The 20,546-nt window shown below is 43.3% G+C and overlaps 1 protein-coding gene across 1 annotated transcript in view; it reads left to right on the top strand.

Annotated features, from left to right (window-relative positions):
- The first annotated feature begins 3,690 nt into the window (after positions 1 to 3,690).
- The window catches only part of FLVCR2 (FLVCR choline and putative heme transporter 2), a 31,185-nt gene continuing 14,329 nt past the window's right edge, over positions 3,691 to 20,546 (top strand). The window contains 3 exon segments of the mRNA XM_068965006.1: positions 3,691 to 4,245; positions 12,085 to 12,226; positions 14,865 to 15,005. Coding sequence (XP_068821107.1) covers positions 3,691 to 4,245; positions 12,085 to 12,226; positions 14,865 to 15,005 — 838 coding nt within the window.

The raw sequence follows: 20,546 nt of genomic DNA, 5'->3' as shown, positions 1-20,546 counted from the left end.
TCCTTCAGCTTCAGCGTGTACCAGTTGATGTCCATAGACAGAATATACTGATGAATAGAACATGTAGTCAGCTGCTCAATGAATGTTTCTTCCCTGAATACAAAATATTTCTCTCAATGTAAAATCCACCCCACGTTTGTATACCTTTCCTCTCCCTGGTGGGAATCAGCCAAGAGACAGTACTACAGTACTTGGTGGCTGTCAGAATATTGTTTTTGAAAACAATTGACACATTATCTTAATTATTAATGATTCTCACAGCAACCCTATGACACATGTAGTTTAATCTTCATTTCACACATTCATAAACTGAAGACTAAAGAGGTAAAATAACCTGCCCAGGATCCCAAAGCCCCTAATGTAGAACAAACCCTGAGTACACTAAGTCCAAGGCTCACAGTAGACCCGACTCCCTCCACACACAAGGCAACCCCAAATACCACTTGAATCCCAGGTTAGATACTTGGGAATTGTCACTAAACTCAAGCATTGCCCCAGAGAAGCACATGGGAGAGACTCGTGGAAAGGGACCCAGGAAAGTGGTCTGCTTGTTCTGATGCCAGTCAGCTGTGGGGCTCTAACACCCTCTGACTCTCTGGGTCTCAGTTTCCAGATCCATAAAATGATCTAAGAATGTATCTGCATAGTTTTAGGAGAGAACCATGATAACCTAGGGAAAGAAACAGTGAGAGAGAGCCTCTGAGAGAGCTTCCCGAGAGTGGAAGTTCCATGCTCCCTGGAGAAGATGGGGAAAACTTAGGAATTTTGAGACAGAGGATGGGAAATTAATGTACAAGTCCTTAGATGGGTATGAGTTCCCTCTTCAGACACTCTACTATACTCCAAGACTTCATGATTTCTACCGGAAAATTGGATGCCTTCAAGCAGTGTTCCCACTCTTGGAAACCAGTGGCTCTCAAACCACAAGGGTGCTCAAACCTGGCTGCAACTTTAAACATGCCAGCTGGATCCACTCTCAGAGACCTGCTCTGGAGTGTGGCAGAGGCTTTTGGGAATGTGGATTTCCCTATGTGATTTTAATGTGCAGAACAAGTCTAGAACCACATCCGCAGAGCCTTAAATTCTTCCTTTGCTGTGAAAGTTAAAGAACACAACAAGAAAGCCCAGCACCCAGTGGCACTTGAACTTTAATATGCAAGCAAACGAATCACCTAGAGGTCTTTTAAAATGCAGCGCTGATTCAGGAGGTTGGGGTGAAGCTAGGCTTCTGCCTTTGTAATAAACCCAAGGGGATGCCAACACAGCTGTCCCCAGACTGTGCCTGAGTAGCTGGCATGAATCATGGACGGATACACACTTGCAGGAGAATTATGCCTCCTTACATCAGCTGAGACCTTAAGTGAGAAGTTACTTCCCTTCTTCGTGTCTCAGTTTTCAAATCTAAAAAACGCACACTAGTGATAGCACTTCTATCACAGAATTCTTGTGATGCTTACATGAGCGAATATAGTAAACAGATTTAGCACAATAGAAACATTTGTGTGTTTTTAATTGTTAGGATACCTGACACTCCTGGAATGCTTACTACCTGCCAGGAATTTTCCAAGTGCTTTCAAATCTTAACCCACTCAAGCCTCCAAACAATACTGTGAGGTAGGTACCATTATCTCATCATCCCTGCTTCACAGATTTTTCAAAAAACTGAGACACGGAGATGTGGAGAATCTTAATTTACAGAACACACCTAGGGGCAGCTGGGCTGGTGTTTGAAACCAGGGAGGATCTGGCCTCTAATCTCTCCTCAGGGCTGAAATAAATGAGTGTTCCAGGCTTTGGCTTGAGGGTTTACCTCCTGGGACCAGCTGCAGACCAGCAGGGGGCAGTCTAGGGCTACCTGGCTGCAGAGCCCACTTAACAGTGTGTGCTGGGCTAGGCAGTTCACTCAACTGACACTGGGTCTTCAGCATCTCAGAACTCCCCTCTCCCCTCCCACTCAGGTCCCCACGTGTAGAATACCACTGGGAATCCAAAGGAAAGAAGAACCCTGCCAATTAGCTGCAACTCTGAGTTCCCTAACAAAAGACCAGGTCTGGGGGGAAAGCAAATAGGAGACAAGTTTTCTATAACTCACTTTATCCCAAGAGCACAACCAGCCTGGGAAATCTATAAATTTCTCTTTATACTGAAAGTCTAGCAAAATGGGTTGGGAATTAGGGTGGGGGAGTGAGGTGGAGCCAGGCCCCAATGCCTGCCCCAGAGCTATCAGAGTCCTGCAAAATTCTTGTGCAAGCAGATAACTGTTTTTGATGGGCTGAACTGGCCAGAAAGCCTTGGAAGTTTGCCAGGACTGGCTTGAGGCATTTTCCACCAGCCGAGGGCATAGCAGTCAGGGACAGAGGACATAAAGGCCGAGTGGGAGCAGTAACTGGGAGGGGAGCACAGGAAGCCCCGCTCTAGGCTCTTCAGTAGGCTCAGTTCAGTTCAGTTCAGTCGCTCAGTCGTGTCCGACTATTTGCGATCCCATGAATCGCAGCACGCCAGGCCTCCCTGTCCATCACCAACTCCCGGAGTTCACTCAGACTCACGTCCATCAAGTCAGTGATGCCATCCAGCCATCTCATCCTCTGTCATCCCCATCCCCTCCTGCCCCCAATCCCTCCCAGCATCAGAGTCTTTTCCAATGAGTCAACTCTTCACATGAGGTGGCCAAAGAAATCCCAGGCCTGATCTCCTTCAGAATGGACTGGTTGGATCTCCTTGCAGTCCAAGGGACTCTCAAGAGTCTTCTCCAACACCACAGTTCAAACTCATCAATTCTTCGGTGCTCAGCCTTCTTCACAGTCCAACTCTCACATCCATACATGACTACTGGAAAAACCATAGTCTTGACTAGACGGACCTTTGTTGGCAAAGTAATGTCTCTGCTTTTGAATATGCTATCTAGGTTGGTCATAACTTTTCTTCCAAGAAGGAAGCATCTTTTAATTTCATGGCTGCAGTCACCATCTGCAGTGATTTTGGAGCCCAAAAATATAAAGTCTGACCCTGTTTCCACTGTTTCCCCATCTATTTTCCATAATGTGATGGGACCAGATGCCATGATCTTAGTTTTCTGAATGTGAAGCTTTAAGCTAACTTTTTCACTCTCCATTTTTACTTTCATCAAGAGGCTTTTTAGTTCTTCTTCACTTTCTGCCATAAGGGTGGTGTCATCTGCATATCTGAGGTTATTGATATTTCTCCCAGCAATCTTGATTCGAGCTTGTGCTTCTTCCAGCCCAGCATTTCTCATGATGTACTCTGCATATAAGTTAAATGAACAGGGTGACAATATACAGCCTTGACATACTCCTTTTCCTATTTGGAACCAGTCTGTTGTTCCATGTCCAGTTTTAACTGTTGCTTCCTGACCTGCATACAGATTTCTCAAGAGGCAGGTCAGGTGGTCTGGTATTCCCATCTCTTTCAGAATTTTCCACAGTTTATTGTGATCCACACAGTCAAAGGCTTTGGCATAGTCAATAAAGCAGAAATAGATGTTGTTCTGGAACTTTCTTGCTTTTTCCATGATCCAGCCGATGTTGGCAATTTGATCTCTGGTTCTATTCTGGGACTCTGGGTCAGGTAGGGCAAGTGGCCTGAGGGCTTCAAACAACCAGTCAAAGCACCGTCTCTTAAGACTGCTGGAGTCCCTAGCACATGCTCAGGGCTCCGGTAGAAGTTGGAGACATGGAGGATGAAGATCCCAACCAACAGGAGCATGATGGCACCCCTTCTCAGATGTCCCCACTTGAGGCAGAAGCCCATGGCTACACCCTGTTTAGAGTCTCGGACAGAGAGTTCATGATCAAGGTGAGCAGGCGCCGGTGGGCGGTGGTCCTGGTGTTCAGCTGCTACTCCATGTGCAACGCCTTCCAGTGGATCCAGTACGGCGCCATCAATAACATCTTCATGCACTTCTACGGGGTCAGTGCCTTTGCCATCGACTGGCTGTCCATGTGCTTCATGCTGGCCTACATCCCTCTGTTCCTGCCAGTGGCCTGGCTCTTGGAGAACTTCAGCCTGCGAACCATCGCCCTCACTGGCTCTGCTCTCAACTGCCTGGGGGCCTGGGTGAAGCTGGGCAGCCTGCAGCCACATCTCTTCCCAGTCACCATGCTGGGCCAGGTCGTCTGCTCCGTGGCCCAGGTCTTCATCCTGGGTATGCCCTCCCCCATTGCTTCCGTCTGGTTCAGAGATGATGAGGTGTCAACAGCCTGCTCCATAGCTGTCCTCTGCAATCAGGTGGGTGGAGGAGTGGGTGTTCACTGGGGACTGAGTATTCATTGTACCAAACTGCCTCACTGTGTGAAAGCTGTGTTTGCCGACTGCAATAGTGTATGCAACCCTAGGTGAAGTGTGGATGAGTCTGATTAAATGTGGCTGAGTGACTGTGTGAGAAAAGTGGGGAGACAGAAGGATGGGCCTTTCCTGTCACCCATGGTATCTCCTCTGCAGGCAGAAAGCCTGCTGTTGCCGTCTTTATGATCTCATTCCTCAGCTTACTTCACCAGCTTGAGCCTGTGAATTCTGTGCTGCTGTTCTTTCTTGGGGAGCAGTCCCTGCATGTCAGACTATTCTGTGTCTTAGAGTTTGGCAGAGGTTTTTTGCCCATTGAACCAGCTTTCCCCAAGCGCAGTATCTCCCATTTCCCATGGAAAGCAGTCGGGGCCCCGGTGGCCCCGGTGTTGCTCTCACCTTCCTTATACACAGCTGAGGCCAGGACAATGGGAGCAGAGCTTGGGGCCCACCTCCTTCCCTGGAGGTTAGAGTTGAGTGCAGGGGGATGGAGAAGGACTGTTGCTCTGATTTCCAAGGCCTACAAACCACGGAAAGTCCTGGAAAGCCTTTGTTTTTCCTTCATTCTGAAAGGAGAATCTTAAATTCTTTGCATCTCTGTGAGTTTATGGGCCAGAAAGTTGGGCATGTTATGAACCTGATTTTTTAAATTGTGTTGAAATAGACATATTTATAATTTTACCCAGTCATACATGTACACAATTCAATGGCATTAGTTTCACAAGGTTGTATAAGAATTACCAATATATGTACCCAAAACTGTTTTTCTTCATCCCCAACAACTCTGTACCAGTTAAATAACAACCTGTCCTTTCCCCCTCCTCCTGCCTCTAGTAAGCTCTTCTACTTTCTATGAATTTGTCTGTTCTAGATAATGCATATAACTAAAATCAAGTAATATTTGTCTTTTGAGTCTAGCTTATAAACTCTTTTTCATGTGCTGATAAAACTCAAAAACTTACCGTAATTACTGTTATTTTAAATGTTTGAAATTGTGGGTTATATAAGACTTCTAGGATGAGACTTCTAGGGAAGGTAAAGAGGAACTGAATGCCAGTTCTGGTTTCTCCTTCATGCAAAGCCCTCACCAAAGATATAGGCAGGTGGGTGAGCTCAGAGGCTGGCCACTCCAGGAAGGAAACTAAACCAGTGCTCCCTCAAATGGTGCCCATTTACCTCACCTGTGGGTCCAGGACAGACTACAGATGCCTGGGCCCTCACCTGGACTTCCAAATCAGATCCTCGAGGGAAGAGGCCAGGTGCCTGTGTTTCCACCTGGCTTCCCAGGCGAGGTTTGTGATCAGACGTGAACTCACCAGAAGAGTGGAGCACAGTGCCCTGGGGAGGCGCCCTCCTGCCTGGAGCCGGCTTCCGGTAAGGGCTGGCCTGTCTTTGCTGCTATAGATGGGTCCATTTCCCAGGTGGAGGAGCTGGGATCTCAGTTACTCTCCAGAGTGAGATGGGAGGGTGGGCTTGGGTGGGGCTTATAATTCTCATTTGAGGTTCTGAAAATATCCTGGAACCCTGGGGAGTGCGGGGCAGGGTGGTAGAGGCCCTGCAGGCCTGTGAGGTGAAACCACAGCAGAAGCTTCTAATCCTGTTTCTTTGACCTGCAGCTCAGTGCACTGCATGGGAGGAGGCTCTGGTAGCCTGGCCTGACTTCTGTCTTGGCCATTTTGCCTTGGCAGGCAGTCTTGAAGGCCCGACAATTCTATGGAATCAAGTCTACGTCTTCAGTTTCCTTGACCTTCCCACCCAGCCTGTCCCTTAGTAGATTGTGGACCAGGAAGCTCCACACCCTTGTCCCTCCCACAGATACATGAAACAAACTAGAAAGTGGCTAAAATAGCTTTCTTATAGGAGTTTTTCAAAGTCAGCAACCAAACATATGCCCAACCAGGAAAAAGCCACATTCAGAATAATAGAAAACTTGATGGAGGTTTGCTCACTCTTGCCCTCCCCTCTCCCCCATCCTGTGTCTTCCAAAACCCCATCCCTTTCTGCAAACCTGACACAGCAGAGCACACCAAATTTATGTTTTACCTGCTGCTGCTACTGCTAAGTCACTTCAGTCGTGTCCAACTCTGTGCGACCCCATAGACGACAGCCCACCAGGCTCCCCCGTCCCTGGGATTCTCCAGGCAAGAACACTGGAGTGGGTTGCCATTTCCTTCTCCACTGCACTTTTCAAAGTGAAAAGTCAAAGTGAAGTCGCTCAGTCATGTTCGACCCTCAGCGACCCCATGGACTGCAGCCTACCAGGCTTCTCAATCCATGGGATTTTCGAGGCAAGAGTATTGGAGTGGGGTGCCATTGCCTTCTCTGATGTTTTACCTAATGGTACTTAAAAAAATTTTTTTTAATAGGAGTATAGTTGATTTGCAATGTGTGTTAGCCCCAGGTGTACAGCAAAGTGAATCCATTATTGATATACATATATCTACCCTTTGAAAATTATTTTCCAAAATAAGCCATTATAAGGTATTGAGTAGAGTTTTATATAGCAAGTGTTATGAGTTCAGTTCAGTTCAGTCACTCAGTCGTATCCAACTCTTTGCGACCCCATTGACCACAGCATGCCAGGCCTCCCTGTCCATCACCAACTCCCAGAGGTTACCCAAACTCAAGTCCATTGAGTCGGTGATGCCATCCAACCATCTCATCCTCTGTCATCCCCTTCTCTTCCCACCCTCAATCTTTCCCAGTATCAGGGTCTTTTTAAATGAGTCAGCTCTTTACATCAGGTGGCCAAAGTATTGGAGTTTCAGCTTCAGCATCAGTCCTTCCTATGAACACTCAGGAATGATCTCCTTTAAGATGGGCTGGTTGGATCTTCTTGCAGTCTTAGGGCAAAAGCAACAATTCTTCTGTGCTCGGCTTTCTTTGTAATCCAACTTTCACATCCATACATGACTACTGGAAAAACCATAGCCTTGACTAGACAGACCTTTGTTTACAAAGTAATGTCTCTGCTTTCTAGTATGCTGTCTACATTGGTCATAACATTCCTTCCAAGGAGTAAGCATCTTTCTTTTAATTTGATGGCTGCAATCACCATTTGCAGTGATTTTGGAGCCCAGAAAAATAAAGTCAGCCACTGTTTTCACTGTTTCTCCATCTATTTGCCATAATGTGATGGGACCAGATGCCATGATCTTCATTTTCTGAATGTTGAGCTTTAAGCCAACTTTTTCACTCTCCTCTTTCACTTTCATTAAGAGGCTCTTTACTTCTTCTTCACTTTCTGCCACAAGGGTGGTTTCATCTGCATATTTGAGGTTATTGATATTTCTCCTGTCAATCTCAATTCCAGCTTGTGCTTCCCCCAGCCCAGAGTTTCTCATGATGTACTCTGCATATAAGTTAAATAAGCAGGGTGACAATATATAGCCTTGATGTACTCCTTTTCCTGTTTGGAACCAGTCTATTGTTCTATGTCCAGTTCTAACTGTTGCTTCCTGACCTGCATACAGGTTTTTCAAGAGGCAGGTCAAGTGGTCTAGTATTCCCATCTCTTAGTGTTATAGTAGGTCCTTATTAGCAATCTATTTTATATATAATGGTGTGTATATGTCAATCACAATCTCTCAATTTATCCCTCCACACCCCTGCCTTATGTCCTGGTGATCATAAATTTGTTTTCTACACCTGTAACTCTATTTCTGTTTTGTAAATAGGTTCATTTTTTACCCTTTTTGTAGATTCCATATATTGTTGTTGTTGTTTAGCCTCTAAGTCATGTCTGACTCTTTGTGACCTCATGGACTGCAGCATGCCAGCCTCCTCTGATCTCCATTATCTCCCAAAGTTTGCTTAAATTCATGTCTGTTGAGACGGTGATGCTATCGAACCATCTCATCCTCTGCCACCGTCTTCTGCTTTTGTCTTCTATCTCTCCCAGCATCAGGATCTTTTTAATGAGTTGGCTCTTCCAGTCAGGTGGTCAAAGTATTGGATCTTTGGCTTCAGCATTGTCCTTTCAATGAATATTCAGGACTGACTTCCTTTAGGATTGACTGGTTTAATCTCCTTGCTGTCCAAGGGACTCTTAAGAGTTTTCTTCAATACCACAATTCGAAAACATCAATTCTTTGGTGCTCAGCCTTCTTTATGGTCCAAATCTCACATCTGTACATGACTACTGTAAAAAACACAGTTTAAAAATATGGATCTTTGTTGGTAAAATGATGTCTCTGCTTTTTAATACACCGTTTAAGTTTGTCAGAGCTTTTTTTTTCAAGGAGCAAGCATCTTTTAATTTCATGGCTGCAATCACAGTATGCAGTGGTTTTGGAGCCCAAGAAAAAGAAAATCTGTCACTGCTTCTACTTTTTCCCCTTCTGCTTGTCATGAATCGATGAGACTAGATGAAACGATCTTAGTCTTTTTTCTTTTAATTTATTTATTTTAATTGGAGGCTAATTACTTTACAATATCGTATTGGTTCTGCCACACATCAATATGAATTCGCCACGGGCCCATCCTGAACCCCTCTCCCAGCTCCCTCCCCATACCATCCCTCTGGGTCATCCTAGTGCACCAGCCCCAAGGGTCCTGTATCGAACCTGGACTGGTGATTCATTTCTTATATGATATTATACATGTTTCCATGCCATTCCCTTAATCATCCCACCCTCTCCCTCTCCCACAGAGTCCAAAAGACTGTTCTATATGTCTGTGTCTCTTTTGCTGTCTCACATACAGGGTTATTGTTACCATCTTTCTAAATTCCATATATATGCATTAGTATACTGTATTGGTGTTTTTCTTTCTGGCTTACTTCACTCTGTATAATCGGCTCCAGTTTCATCCACCTCATTAGAACTGATTCAAATGTATTCTTTTTAATGGCTGAGTAATACTCCATTGTGTATATGTACCACAGCTTTCTTATCCATTCATCTGCTGATGGACATCTAGGTTGCTTCCATGTCCTGGCTATTATAAACAGTGCTGTGATGAACATTGAGGTACATGTGTCTCTTTCAATTCTGGTTTCCTTGGTGTGTATGCCCAGCAGTGGAATTGCTGGGTCATAAGGCAGTTCTATTTCCAGTTTTTTAAGGAATCTCCACACTGTTCTCCATAGTGGCTGTACTAGTTTGCATTCCCACCAACAGTGTAAGAGGGTTCCCTTTTCTCCACACGCTCTCCAGCATTTATTGCTTGTAGAATTTTGGATCGCAGCCATTCTGACTGGCGTGAAATGGTACCTCATTGTGGTTTTGATTTGCATTTCTCTGATAATGAGTGATGTTGAGCATCTTTTCATGTGTTTGTTAGCCATCCGTATGTCTTCTTTGGAGAAATGTCTATTCAGTTCTTTGGCCCATTTTTTGATTGGGTCGTTTATTTTTCTGGAATTGAGCTGCAGGAGTTGCTTGTATATTTTTGAGATTAGTTGTTTGTCAGTTGCTTCATTTGCTATTATTTTCTCCCATTCAGAAGGCTGTCTTTTCACCTTGCTTATAGTTTCCTTTGTTGTGCAGAAGCTTTTAATTTTAATTAGGTCCCATTTGTTTGTTTTTGCTTTTATTTCCAATATTCTGGGAGGTGAGTCATAGAGGATCCTGCTGTGATGTATGTCGGAGAGTGTTTTGCCTATGTTCTCCTGTAGGAGTTTTATAGTTTCTGGTCTTACATTTATATCTTTAATCCATTTTGAGTTTATTTTTGTGTATGGTTTAGAAAGTGTTCTAGTTTCATTCTTTTACAAGTGGTTGACCAGTTTTCCCAGCACCACTTGTTAAAGAGATTGTCTTTTCTCTATTGTATATTCTTGCCTCCTTTGTCAAAGATAGGGTGTCCATAGGTGTGTAGATTTACCTCTGGGCTTTCTATTTTGTTCCATTGATCTATATTTCTGTCTTTGTGCCAGTACCATACTGTCCTGATGACTGTGCTTTGTATTAGAGCCTGAAGTCAGGCGATTGATTCCTCCAGTTTCATTCTTCTTTCTCCAGATTGCTTTGGCTATTCAAGGTTTTTTGTATTTCCATACAAATTGTGAAATTATTTGTTCTAGCTCTGTGAAAAATACCGTTGGTAGCTTGATAGGGATTTCATTGAATCTATAGATTGCTTTGGGTAGTATACTCATTTTCACTATATTGATTCTTCCGATCCATGAGCATGGTATATTTCTCCGTCTATTAGTGTCCTCTTTGATTTCTTTCACCAGTGTTTTATAGTTTTCTATATATAGGTCTTTAGTTTCTTTAGGTAGATATATTCCTAAGTATTTTATTCTTTTCATTGCAGTGGTGAATGGAATTGTTTCCTTAATTTCTCTTTCTATTTTCTCATTATTAGTGTATAGGGATGCAGGGGATTTCCGTGTGTTTATTTTATATCCTGCAACTTTACTATATTTATTGATTAGCTCTAGCAATTTCCTGGTGGAGTCTTTAGGGTTTTCTATGTAGAGGATCATGTCATCTGCAAACAGTGAGAGTTTTACTTCTTCTTTTCCAATTTGGATTCCTTTTATTTCTTTCCTGCTCTGATTGCTGCGGCCAAAACTTCCAAAACTATGTTGAATAGTAGTGGTGAAAGTGGGCATCTTAGTTTTTTGAATGTTGAGTTTCAAGCCAGCTTTTTCATTCTCCTCTTTCACTGTCATAAAGAGATCTTTAGTAGTTCCTCTTCACTTTCTGCCATTAGAATGGCATCATCTGCATATCTGAGGCTGTTGATATTTCTCCCAGCATTCTTGATTCCAGCTTGTGATTCATCCAACTCAGCATTTCACATGATGAAATTTGCATATGGGTTTCCCAGGTGACTCAGTAGTAAAGAATCTGCCTGCAATAAAGGAGACATGGGTTCGATCCCTGGGTTGTGAAGTTCCCCTGGAGAAGGAAATGGCAACCCACTCCAATATTCTTGCCTGGAGAATCCCATGGAGAGAAGAGACTGACAGGCTACAGTCCAAGGGGTTGCATAGAGTTGGACAAGACTTAGCAACTAAACAACAGCAACTCTGCATATAAGTTAAATAAGCAGGGATACCACTTTGTCATACTACTTTCCCGATTTTGAGCCAGTCAGTTGTTCTATGTAATGATCTAACTGTTGGATTATTGACCCAGATACAGAATTCTCAGGCGACAGGTAAAGTGGTCTGGTACTCCTATCTCTTTAAGAATTTTCCACAGTTTGTTGTGATCCACACAGTCAAAGGTTTTCATGTAGTCAGTGAAGCAAAAGAAGATTTTTTCTGAAACTCCCATGTTTTCTGCATGATCCAAGGAATGTTGACAATGTGATGTTTGAATCCTCTGCCTCTTTGAAATCCAGCTTGTGCATCTGAAAGTTTTTGGTTCTTGTACTGCTGAGCCTAGCTTGAAGGATTTTGAGCATTCCGCATTTAAGAGATATCATAATGATACTTGTTTTTCTCTGTCTAACTTATTTCACTCAGTATGAGAATCTCTATGTCCATCAATGTTGCTGCAAATGGCATGATTTCATTCTACCTTAGAGATGGGAGTATAGGAACATTGTTCAGTAGTTTTCAGCTAGAGAAGAGCTAGCTTGCATTGAGAACTCCAACTATAATTTTTTTCAATAGGATTGATACTGAGGGCTGTCATAAATGTACGTGAGTTGAATTGTGAAGCAAAAGAAAGATCTCTGCAGTGTCTTAAGAGGGAAAACAATCCCTGTTTGTGTTCTAAGAAAGAACAGAAGTTGGGGATTATGATTCTTATCAGGAGTGTGTTAAGTGTGTACTGTCACCTCTTGGACACTTATACTACTATTGATTCTCTCTGTCTTCTATAGCTTGGAAATGCTTTTGGGTTCTTGGTCCCTGCTGTCTCAGTACCCAACATCTACAACCCTGATGAGCTTGCCTACCACATCAGCATCATGTTCTACATAACAGCAGGTGTGGCCACTCTGCTTTTCATCCTTGTCATCATCGGTAAGGTCATTAGCAGATTTAAGGGGTCGGTGGGGACGGAGGGAGGTTCTGCTGACTTGGGTGAGGACCTCCTTATGAACATGACTCTAGAACACCATTCTAGGTATCATGTATTCTATAAAATGTATCTACAGAAACTGGAGGCTGGGCTTCTAATGGTCTTCAAGCCTTATAGCCCGAGTAGTTGCTGCTCATACAGTGCTAGCTGGTCCTGTGTACTCTGTTAGCTGCTCAGTAAAGTTTAGCTGTAACTCACCAGTTTCCTAGTGTGACCTCATTAGAATTAATGGGCAGCCTGCCAATTTCCTCGATGAAACCCTGTGAGCATTTATGATGTCACAGGCCCTGTGTAGAGTGTGCCTGATCTCACTGACTCTTCAAGTGCCCTTTAGAGAGGGTACCACTATCAGTTCACTTAACTAAGAGAAAACTGATACTTGAGGAGAGTGATCTCTATTCAAGATCAGGTAGTAAGTGGCAGAGATTGGATTCAAGCCTAAATTGTTTTACTCCATACTCTAAAGTTCTGGAACAAAACAGGATTGACCTACAAACACTAGTCCTCTCATACATTCACCTGAAAATACCTGGGGACCACATTTTGAAAATACTTTTTTAAAAGGTATGTAAGATAGGCTTATTATGGAAAAATCTAGAAAATACAAAAAAAGCATAAAGAAAAGGATCACCATTATACCAGCTAATCCCAATCAGAAACCTCAAATAACTACTATTAATTTTATATGAATACATATTTAAACATTGAGATATTTGGTTAATATGATTTATATCCTCTTTTATCATCTAAGTGATATCACACAGGCTGTGATAAATTCAGAAAAAGTGCAGAAGTGTTCATTTTCAGTGAGTCATTTGTCTTTAAAGATTAACCAGCTGTCTCTTAATATCTGAAAATTCCACCACACATGAAGTTTTCCTTCCTTCCCACCAGCCTCACCTCCAGAGTCAAACAGTTTTATGATCAGGGACCTCATCCAGCTGTTCTCACTGTCATTCCCTCCCCGGGTCCAAGCTGAGGAGGGGCTGCCTGATGGCTTTTCAAAGCTCACATGATCTCTTGGATGGAGTTCCTTGTTGTTCCTGGAAAGGTAGGAAGCTGTGAAGCTGTGCTGAGAACAATCTCAGCCAGAACTGAAGTTTCAAACTGTAATGTACCTAGTTGTAAATCCTTGTGTTTGTAGCAAATGAGGACCTTTGCAGTTGAGATCTGAAGTTAGGACATTTCTACAGTGTGACATTTTACTATTAGTCACACATAGTAGTTGAGTAAAAAGAACTGAAATATCTTATCTGAATTGTGGTTTGCAGTTGGCAAGTCCCTGAGCAAACCCTGCCATTACAGATATTAAAAAACAAAACACTTCTTTCCTTGATTTCTTTCCACTAATAGAAAACTTGGGACCAGTTTGTTAGCTCAGCTGGTCAAGAATCTGCCTGCAATGCAGGAAACCCTGGTTCAGTTCCTGGGCTGGGAAGATCCCCTGGAGAAGGGATAGGCTACCCACTCCAGTAGTTTTGCCTGGAGAATCCCCATGGACAGAGAAGCCTGGTGGGCTGTAGTCCAGGGGACTGCGAAGAGTCAGACATGACTAAGCACAGCACATACACATAATAGAAAGGGAGGTGAACAGGCCAGATAATGGATGAGAGGTTCCCAAAGGTGGTAAGTTGTTCGAGACTATTTCCAGAGAAGGAAGAAGCAGGGCCCTGTAGTCTGGGCTGGAGGGTTGTTTGAGCGGGGGAATCATTTGATCTTCAAGAGATTAAACCTCATTTCCAGACCTTCCTCTAAATGGAGACAGTCTCCCGACCTTTCACTAGTGTTCTTATGGAGTCTGGGGGTAAAGATGGTGCCTCATCTAGGGGACCAATTTAAGCAGACAGCTGGTTAAACTGATCTGGCCCCCAGAGAACTGAACAGCAGTCAGTGCAGTGAAATGGACTGTACCAGCTGTACTGAAACTAGAGCATAAGGAGAACGGTTTTCCCACTGTCCCTCCCCGGTCCTTCCTATCAGAGGCCCAGTCCTGCAGGAGTGTGTGTTAGTCCTCTGGTTTCTCAGGAGGCAGATGCTGATTCACACTCTGAGAAACTAGGGAGGGACTCGAGGTCTCTGCAATAGGAGCAGCTCCTATTCCCTTACTCAGGGAGTGTTTATGGGCAGCAGGTGCCAGGCTCTGTGCTCAGCATGGGCAGCCCAGCCCTTTCCCCGGGAGGCGCTCTGGGGCTGGGTCCTCATCTGGGCCCACTAATCCCAGAGCCTCAGCTCTCATTTCCTTTCTGTCCACTGGTTACTATGGGATTTTTCAGTGCTCTGCCATTTGGTATTGCCGTTTATTACAGGATTCCTTTATCCTTGAGCACTGCCTGGAAAGTCCAATGATTGCAGCTGTCCAAAGGTCATTAAGAAAAAGTAATCAAAGGGCCAGCCCTTCAGCCACAGGCAGTGAGATGCAGCTTCAAGAGAGGAGACTCTAGAGGATTTAATCAAAGAATTAATATTTCCTTTTGGAGTCTGAGCCCCTTCTCAGATGAGGGAGTCAGCACTTATCCATGTGGCAGCTCTGCAGGAGTAGGACCAGGGGACTTGCAATGATCTCTGTTTCTTTCCTTTCAGTGTTCAAAGAGAAGCCTAAACATCCCCCCAGCAGGGCCCAGTGCCTGAGCTATACCTTGGCGTCTACTGATGCTTCGTACTTAAGTTCCATCATCCAACTCTTCAAAAACTTCAGCTTTGTGCTGCTAGTCATCACCTATGGTATGATACACATGTGTCTGGGGTGTACTGGAGCTGAGCATGTGAGACAAGAGACCTGAGGTTTCTGTGTATCTCACTGTTTCCAGATCCCGAAGGTATATGTAAAGTCATCGTTTAGGGTTAAGCAGAAGATCCAGCTGTGCCGCAGTCTTCCCTGTTCCTTTAAGTTTACCTAGGATACCATTCCTTCCCCTGTCAAGTCACCTGGCAACATGTCTACTGACCCACCAAGTCTCATCCCAGTATGTCTGCTGTGAAGCAGTATTAGGTGACCGTTTATTGTGCTGTCCTTAGTACATCTTTGGAGAAGGAAATGGCAATCCACTCCAGTACTCTTGCCTGGAAAATTCCATGGATGGAGGAGCCTGGTGGGCTATACAGTCCATGGGGTCACAAAGAGTCAGACAGGAAAAGTCATTTCCAGGCCTGTTTTCCCACAAACTAGGAACTCCCTGAGAGTAGGGATTTATGTCTATTTACCTATATATTTTCTCAACATTAGGAGAAATTACAGCCTGGAGTAGGTACTCCAACCTGACAGTTGTTAAATGGGTGACTGAATGAAGGTATGGATGGGTGTTTACATGAGTCTTACTACGTGAATCATTCCCCAACCAATCCTTCATCTGCTAACTTGGCTCCTTTTTTTTACCTGAATGCAAGACAACATCAGGTATGGTAAGAAGCAGATGTGTCCAGGCATGTACTTCAGCTAGAAATGTGAAAGAGGAGACCTGATGTATCTGGATTTGGGGCATTTTTACAATAAAAAATTATTTTCCTGAAATTCAAGTCTAACTGGGTGTACTGCGTTGTTGTTTTTATGTTTTTTGTTTATTTGTTTGGCCACCCAGCATGTGGGATTTTAGTTCTCTGCCCAGGGATCAAACTCACATCCCTCTTACATTGGAAGGCAGATTTTAACCACTGGACCACCAGGGAAGTCCCTGTTGGAAGTTTTTAAGTCACTGTTTTAATTTCAGTACTTGCAATTGGTCTGTTCATATTTTCTACTTCTTCCTGGTACAGTTTTAGAAGGTTGTGTCTAAGAATTTGTCCATTTCTTCAAGGTTGTCCATTTATTGGCATATAGTTTTTTATACTAGTCTCCTTATGAAACTTTGTATTTATGTGGTGTCAGTTCTAACTTCTCTTTTATTTTTAATTTATGATTTTGTGTTCTTTCCCTTTTTTTGTGATGAATCTAGCTAAAGGTTTATCAATATTGCTTATCTTTTCAAAGAACCAGCTTATAAGTCCCTACTATTATTGTGTTACTGTTGATCTCTTCTTGTATGGCTGTTAGCATTTGCCTTATATATTTGGGTGCTTCTATGTTGAGTGCATATATATATATACATATTTATAATTTTTATATATCCCTTGATCATTATGTAGTGTCCTTCTTTGTATCTTATAATATTCTTTATTTTAAAGTCTATTTTGTCTTATATGAGTATTGCTCTAGCTTTCTCTTGATTTCCATTTGCATGGAATATTTTTTATTTCACTCTGTCCCTTTCGGTCTCTGTGTGTTCCTAGATCTGAAGTGGGTTTCTTATAGACAGCATATACGTGGGTCTTGTTTTTGTATCCATTCAGTCAGTCTATGTCTTTTGGTTGGAGCATTTAATCTATTTACATTTAAGGTAATTAACAATGTGAATGTTCTTATTGCCATTTTGTTAATTGTTTAGGATTTGCTTTAGAAAGCCTTTTTTCTTCCCTTCCTCTTTTATTCTCTTCTCTTGTGATTGGGTGTCTATCTATAGTGATATGTTTGGGTTGCTGTTTTTGTTCTTGTGTATCTATTGTAGGTTTTTGGTTTGTGGTTTTCATAGCTTTTGATATAGCAGTCTATATATATACAAGGTTGTTTTAAGTTGCTGATCTTCCGATTTCAAGTGCATTTCCAATATCCTGCATTTGTTCGCTCCTCATGATTGCTGGTTTTGATATCATGTGTGTGTGGATTATTTCCTACCTTTATGTTAGTCTTTTCATACTGTTCATGGGGTTCTCAAGGCAAGAATACTGAAGTGGTTTGCCATTCCCTTCTCCAGTGGACCACATTCTGTCAAATAGCTGTGAAAAGAAGAGAGACGAAAAGCAAAGGAGAAAAGGAAAGATATAAGCATCTGAATGCAGAGTTCCAAAGAACAGCAAGAAGAGATAAGAAAGCCTTCTTCAGTGATCAATGTAAAGAAATAGAGGACAAGAACAGAGTGGGAAAGACTAGAGATCTCTTCAAGAAAATTAGAGACACCAAGGGAACATTTCATGCAAAGATGGGCGTGATAAAGGACAGAAATAGTATGGACCTAACAGAAGCAGAAGATATTAAAAAGAGGTGGCAAGAATACACGGAAGAACTATACAAAAATATCTTCATGACCCAGATAATCACGATGGTGTGATCACTCATCTAGAGCCAGACATCCTGGAATGTGAAGTCAAGTGGGCCTTAGAAAGCATCAGTACGAACAAAGCTAGTGGAGGTGATGGAATTCCAGTTGAGCTATTTCAAATCCTGAAAGACGATGCTGTGAAAGTGCTGCACTCAATATGCCAGCAAATTTGGAAAACTCAGCAGTGGCCACAGGACTGGAAAAGGTCAGTTTTCATTCCAATCCCAAAGAAAGGCAATGCCAAAGAATGCTCAAACTACCACACAATTGCACTCATCTCACATGCTAGTGAAGTCATGCTCAAAATTCTCCAAGCCAGGCTTCAGCAATACGTGAATGGTGAACTCCCTGACGTTCAAGCTGGTTTTAGAAAAGGCAGAGGAACCAGAGATCAAATTGCCAACATCCGCTGGATCATCGAAAAAGCAAGAGAGTTCCAGAAAAACATCTATTTCTGCTTTATTGACTATGCCAAAGCCTTTGACTCTGTGGATCACAGTAAACTGTGGAAAATTCTTCAAGAGATGGGAATATCAGACCACCTGACCTGTCTCTTGAGAAACCTATATGCAGGTCAGGAAGCAACAGTTAAAACTGGATATGGAACAACAGACTGGTTCCAAATAGGAAAAGGAGTACATCAAGGCTGTATATTGTCACCCTGCTTATTTAAGTTATATGCAGAGTACATCATGAGAAACGCTGGGCTGGAAGAAGCACAAGCTGGAATCAAGATTGCTGGGAGAAATATCAATCACCTCAGATATGCAGATGACACCACCCTTATGGCAGAAAGTGAAGAGGAACTAAAAAGCCTCTTGATGAAAGTGAAAGAAGAGAGTGAAAAAGTTGGCTTAAAGCTCAACATTCAGAAAACGAAGATCATGGCATCCGGTCCCATCACTTAATGGGAAATAGATAGGGAAACAGTGGAAACAGTGTCAGACTTTTTTTTTTTAGGCTCCAAAATCACTGCAGATGGTGACTGCAGCCATGAAATTAAAAGATGCTTACTCCTTGGAAGAAAAGTTATGACCAACCTCCATAGTATATTCAAAAGCAGAGACATTACTTTGCCGACTAAGGTCCGTCTAGTCAAGACTATGGTTTTTCCTGTGGTCATGTATGGATGTGAGAGTTGGACTGTGAAGAAGGCTGAGTGCCGAAGAATTGATGCTTCCAAACTGTGGTGTTGGAGAAGACTCTTGAGAGTCCCTTGGACTGCAAGGAGATCTAACCAGTCCATTCTGAAGGAGATCAGCCCTGGGATTTCTTTGGAAGCAATGATGCTAAAGCTGAAACTCCAGTACTTTGGCCACCCCATGCGAAGAGTTGACTCATTGGAAAAGACTCTGATGCTGGGAGGGATTGGGGGCAGGAGGAGAAGGGGACGACAGAGGATGAGATGGCTGGATGGCATCACTGACTCGATGGATGTGAGTATGAGTGAACTCCGGGAGTTGGTGATGGACAGGGAGGCCTGGCGTGCTGCTATTCATGGGGTCGCAAAGAGTCAGACACGACTGAGTGACTGAACTGAACTGAACTGAACTGATGTTAGTCTTTACTAGTGAGCTTCCCCATTTGCAATTTTCTTGATTCTAGTTGCCTTTTCTTTTTTTCCCTGCCTAGAGAATTCCTTTAGGATGTGTTATAACACTGGTTTGGTGATGCTGAATTCTTTTAGCTTTTGCTTGTCTGTGAAGCTTGATTTCTCTGTCAAATCCAAATGACCTGTCTAGGTAGAGTATTCTTAGTTGTAGGTTATTCCTTTTCATTACTTCAAATATATCATGCCATTCCCTTCTGGCCAGCAAAGTTTCTGCTGAAAAATCAGCTGATAACCTTATGGGAAAGATTGAGGGCAGGGGAGAAGGGGCAACAGAGGATGAGAGGTTAGATGGCATCACAAACTCAATGGACATGAGTCTGAGCAAACTCCAGGAGACAGTGTAGGACAGGGAAGCCTGGCATGCTGTAGTCCATGGGGTCACAAAGAGCTGGATATGACTTAGCAACTGAACAATGACAAGCTTATGGGAGTTCCATTGTATGTTATTTGTTTCTTCTGCTTTGTTGCTTTTAATAGTTTTTCTTTGTCTTTAATTTTTGTCAGTTTGATTAATACATGTCTCTGCATGTTCTCCTTGGGTTTACCTTGTATGGGACTCTCTGCTTCCTGGACTTGAGTGTTTACTTTCTCATATTAGGAAACTTTTTGACTGTAATCTCTTCAAATATTTTCTCAGGCCCTCTCTTCTCCTTTGGACCCCTATAATGCAAGTGTTGGAATGTTTGGTGTTGTCCCAGAAGTCTCTGAGACTGCCCTCGTTTTTTTCATTCTTTTTTCTTTATTCTGTCCCACAACAGTGACTTCCATCATTCATTCTCGCACCTCATTTATTTGCTCCTCTGCCTCAGTTATTCTGCTATCAATCCCTCCTATTGTATTTTTTTTATAGCAGTTACAGTACTGTTCACCTCTGTTTGTTCTTTTTATTTCCTAGCTCTTTGTTGAACATCTCTTGTAACTTCTCAGTCTGTGCCTTTATTCTTTTTCCAAGTTTGGCATTTTTGCAAGAGGAGGTGAGCTCAAGTCCTTCTCCTCTGCCCTCTCTTTTGGAATCGAGAAGCTGCTTTTAGTTTAGATGCTTGCTGTCTCTTCCCTCAATGTGTGCTGGCTGTTATCCTGGTGATATGGGGTGTGCAGTTACAGCAGGCCTTGCGTGCCCCCAGGACAGTGAGCACAGGGCCTGGCGCCTACTCATGGGTCTCCTAGTGGCAATTTGTGCCTGCCCCTGGAGCCCACCAGGACAGTGGTGACTTGTGCTGTCCTTTGACCTCCTGTAAGTGGTGCCCTGTTTCCTGGGCATGCTCACAGGGAAAGAAGCTCTTATGGTGGTCCTGCCCCTCTCCTCATGTGTGCCCAATAATGGCACCTTGCCTCTCTGGCAGGCATCTTCTAATACACTCTCCGTTGCTGCAGTCACCTATTCAGGCTATTTTCACGCAGCCAACCCTGGTCCTCTTCCCAGGTCTGACCTCTGAAGCCTGAGCTTCATCATCTAGTCCCTGTCTGGACTGACGGAGGAGTATCTCAGGCGGCAGGTGCCGGGAGATGGTGCTGGCCTTC

Source organism: Capricornis sumatraensis, chromosome 2 (assembly GCF_032405125.1).
Source record: "Capricornis sumatraensis isolate serow.1 chromosome 2, serow.2, whole genome shotgun sequence".
Taxonomy (NCBI): domain Eukaryota; kingdom Metazoa; phylum Chordata; class Mammalia; order Artiodactyla; family Bovidae; genus Capricornis; species Capricornis sumatraensis.
This window is presented reverse-complemented; position numbering and strand designations above follow the sequence as displayed.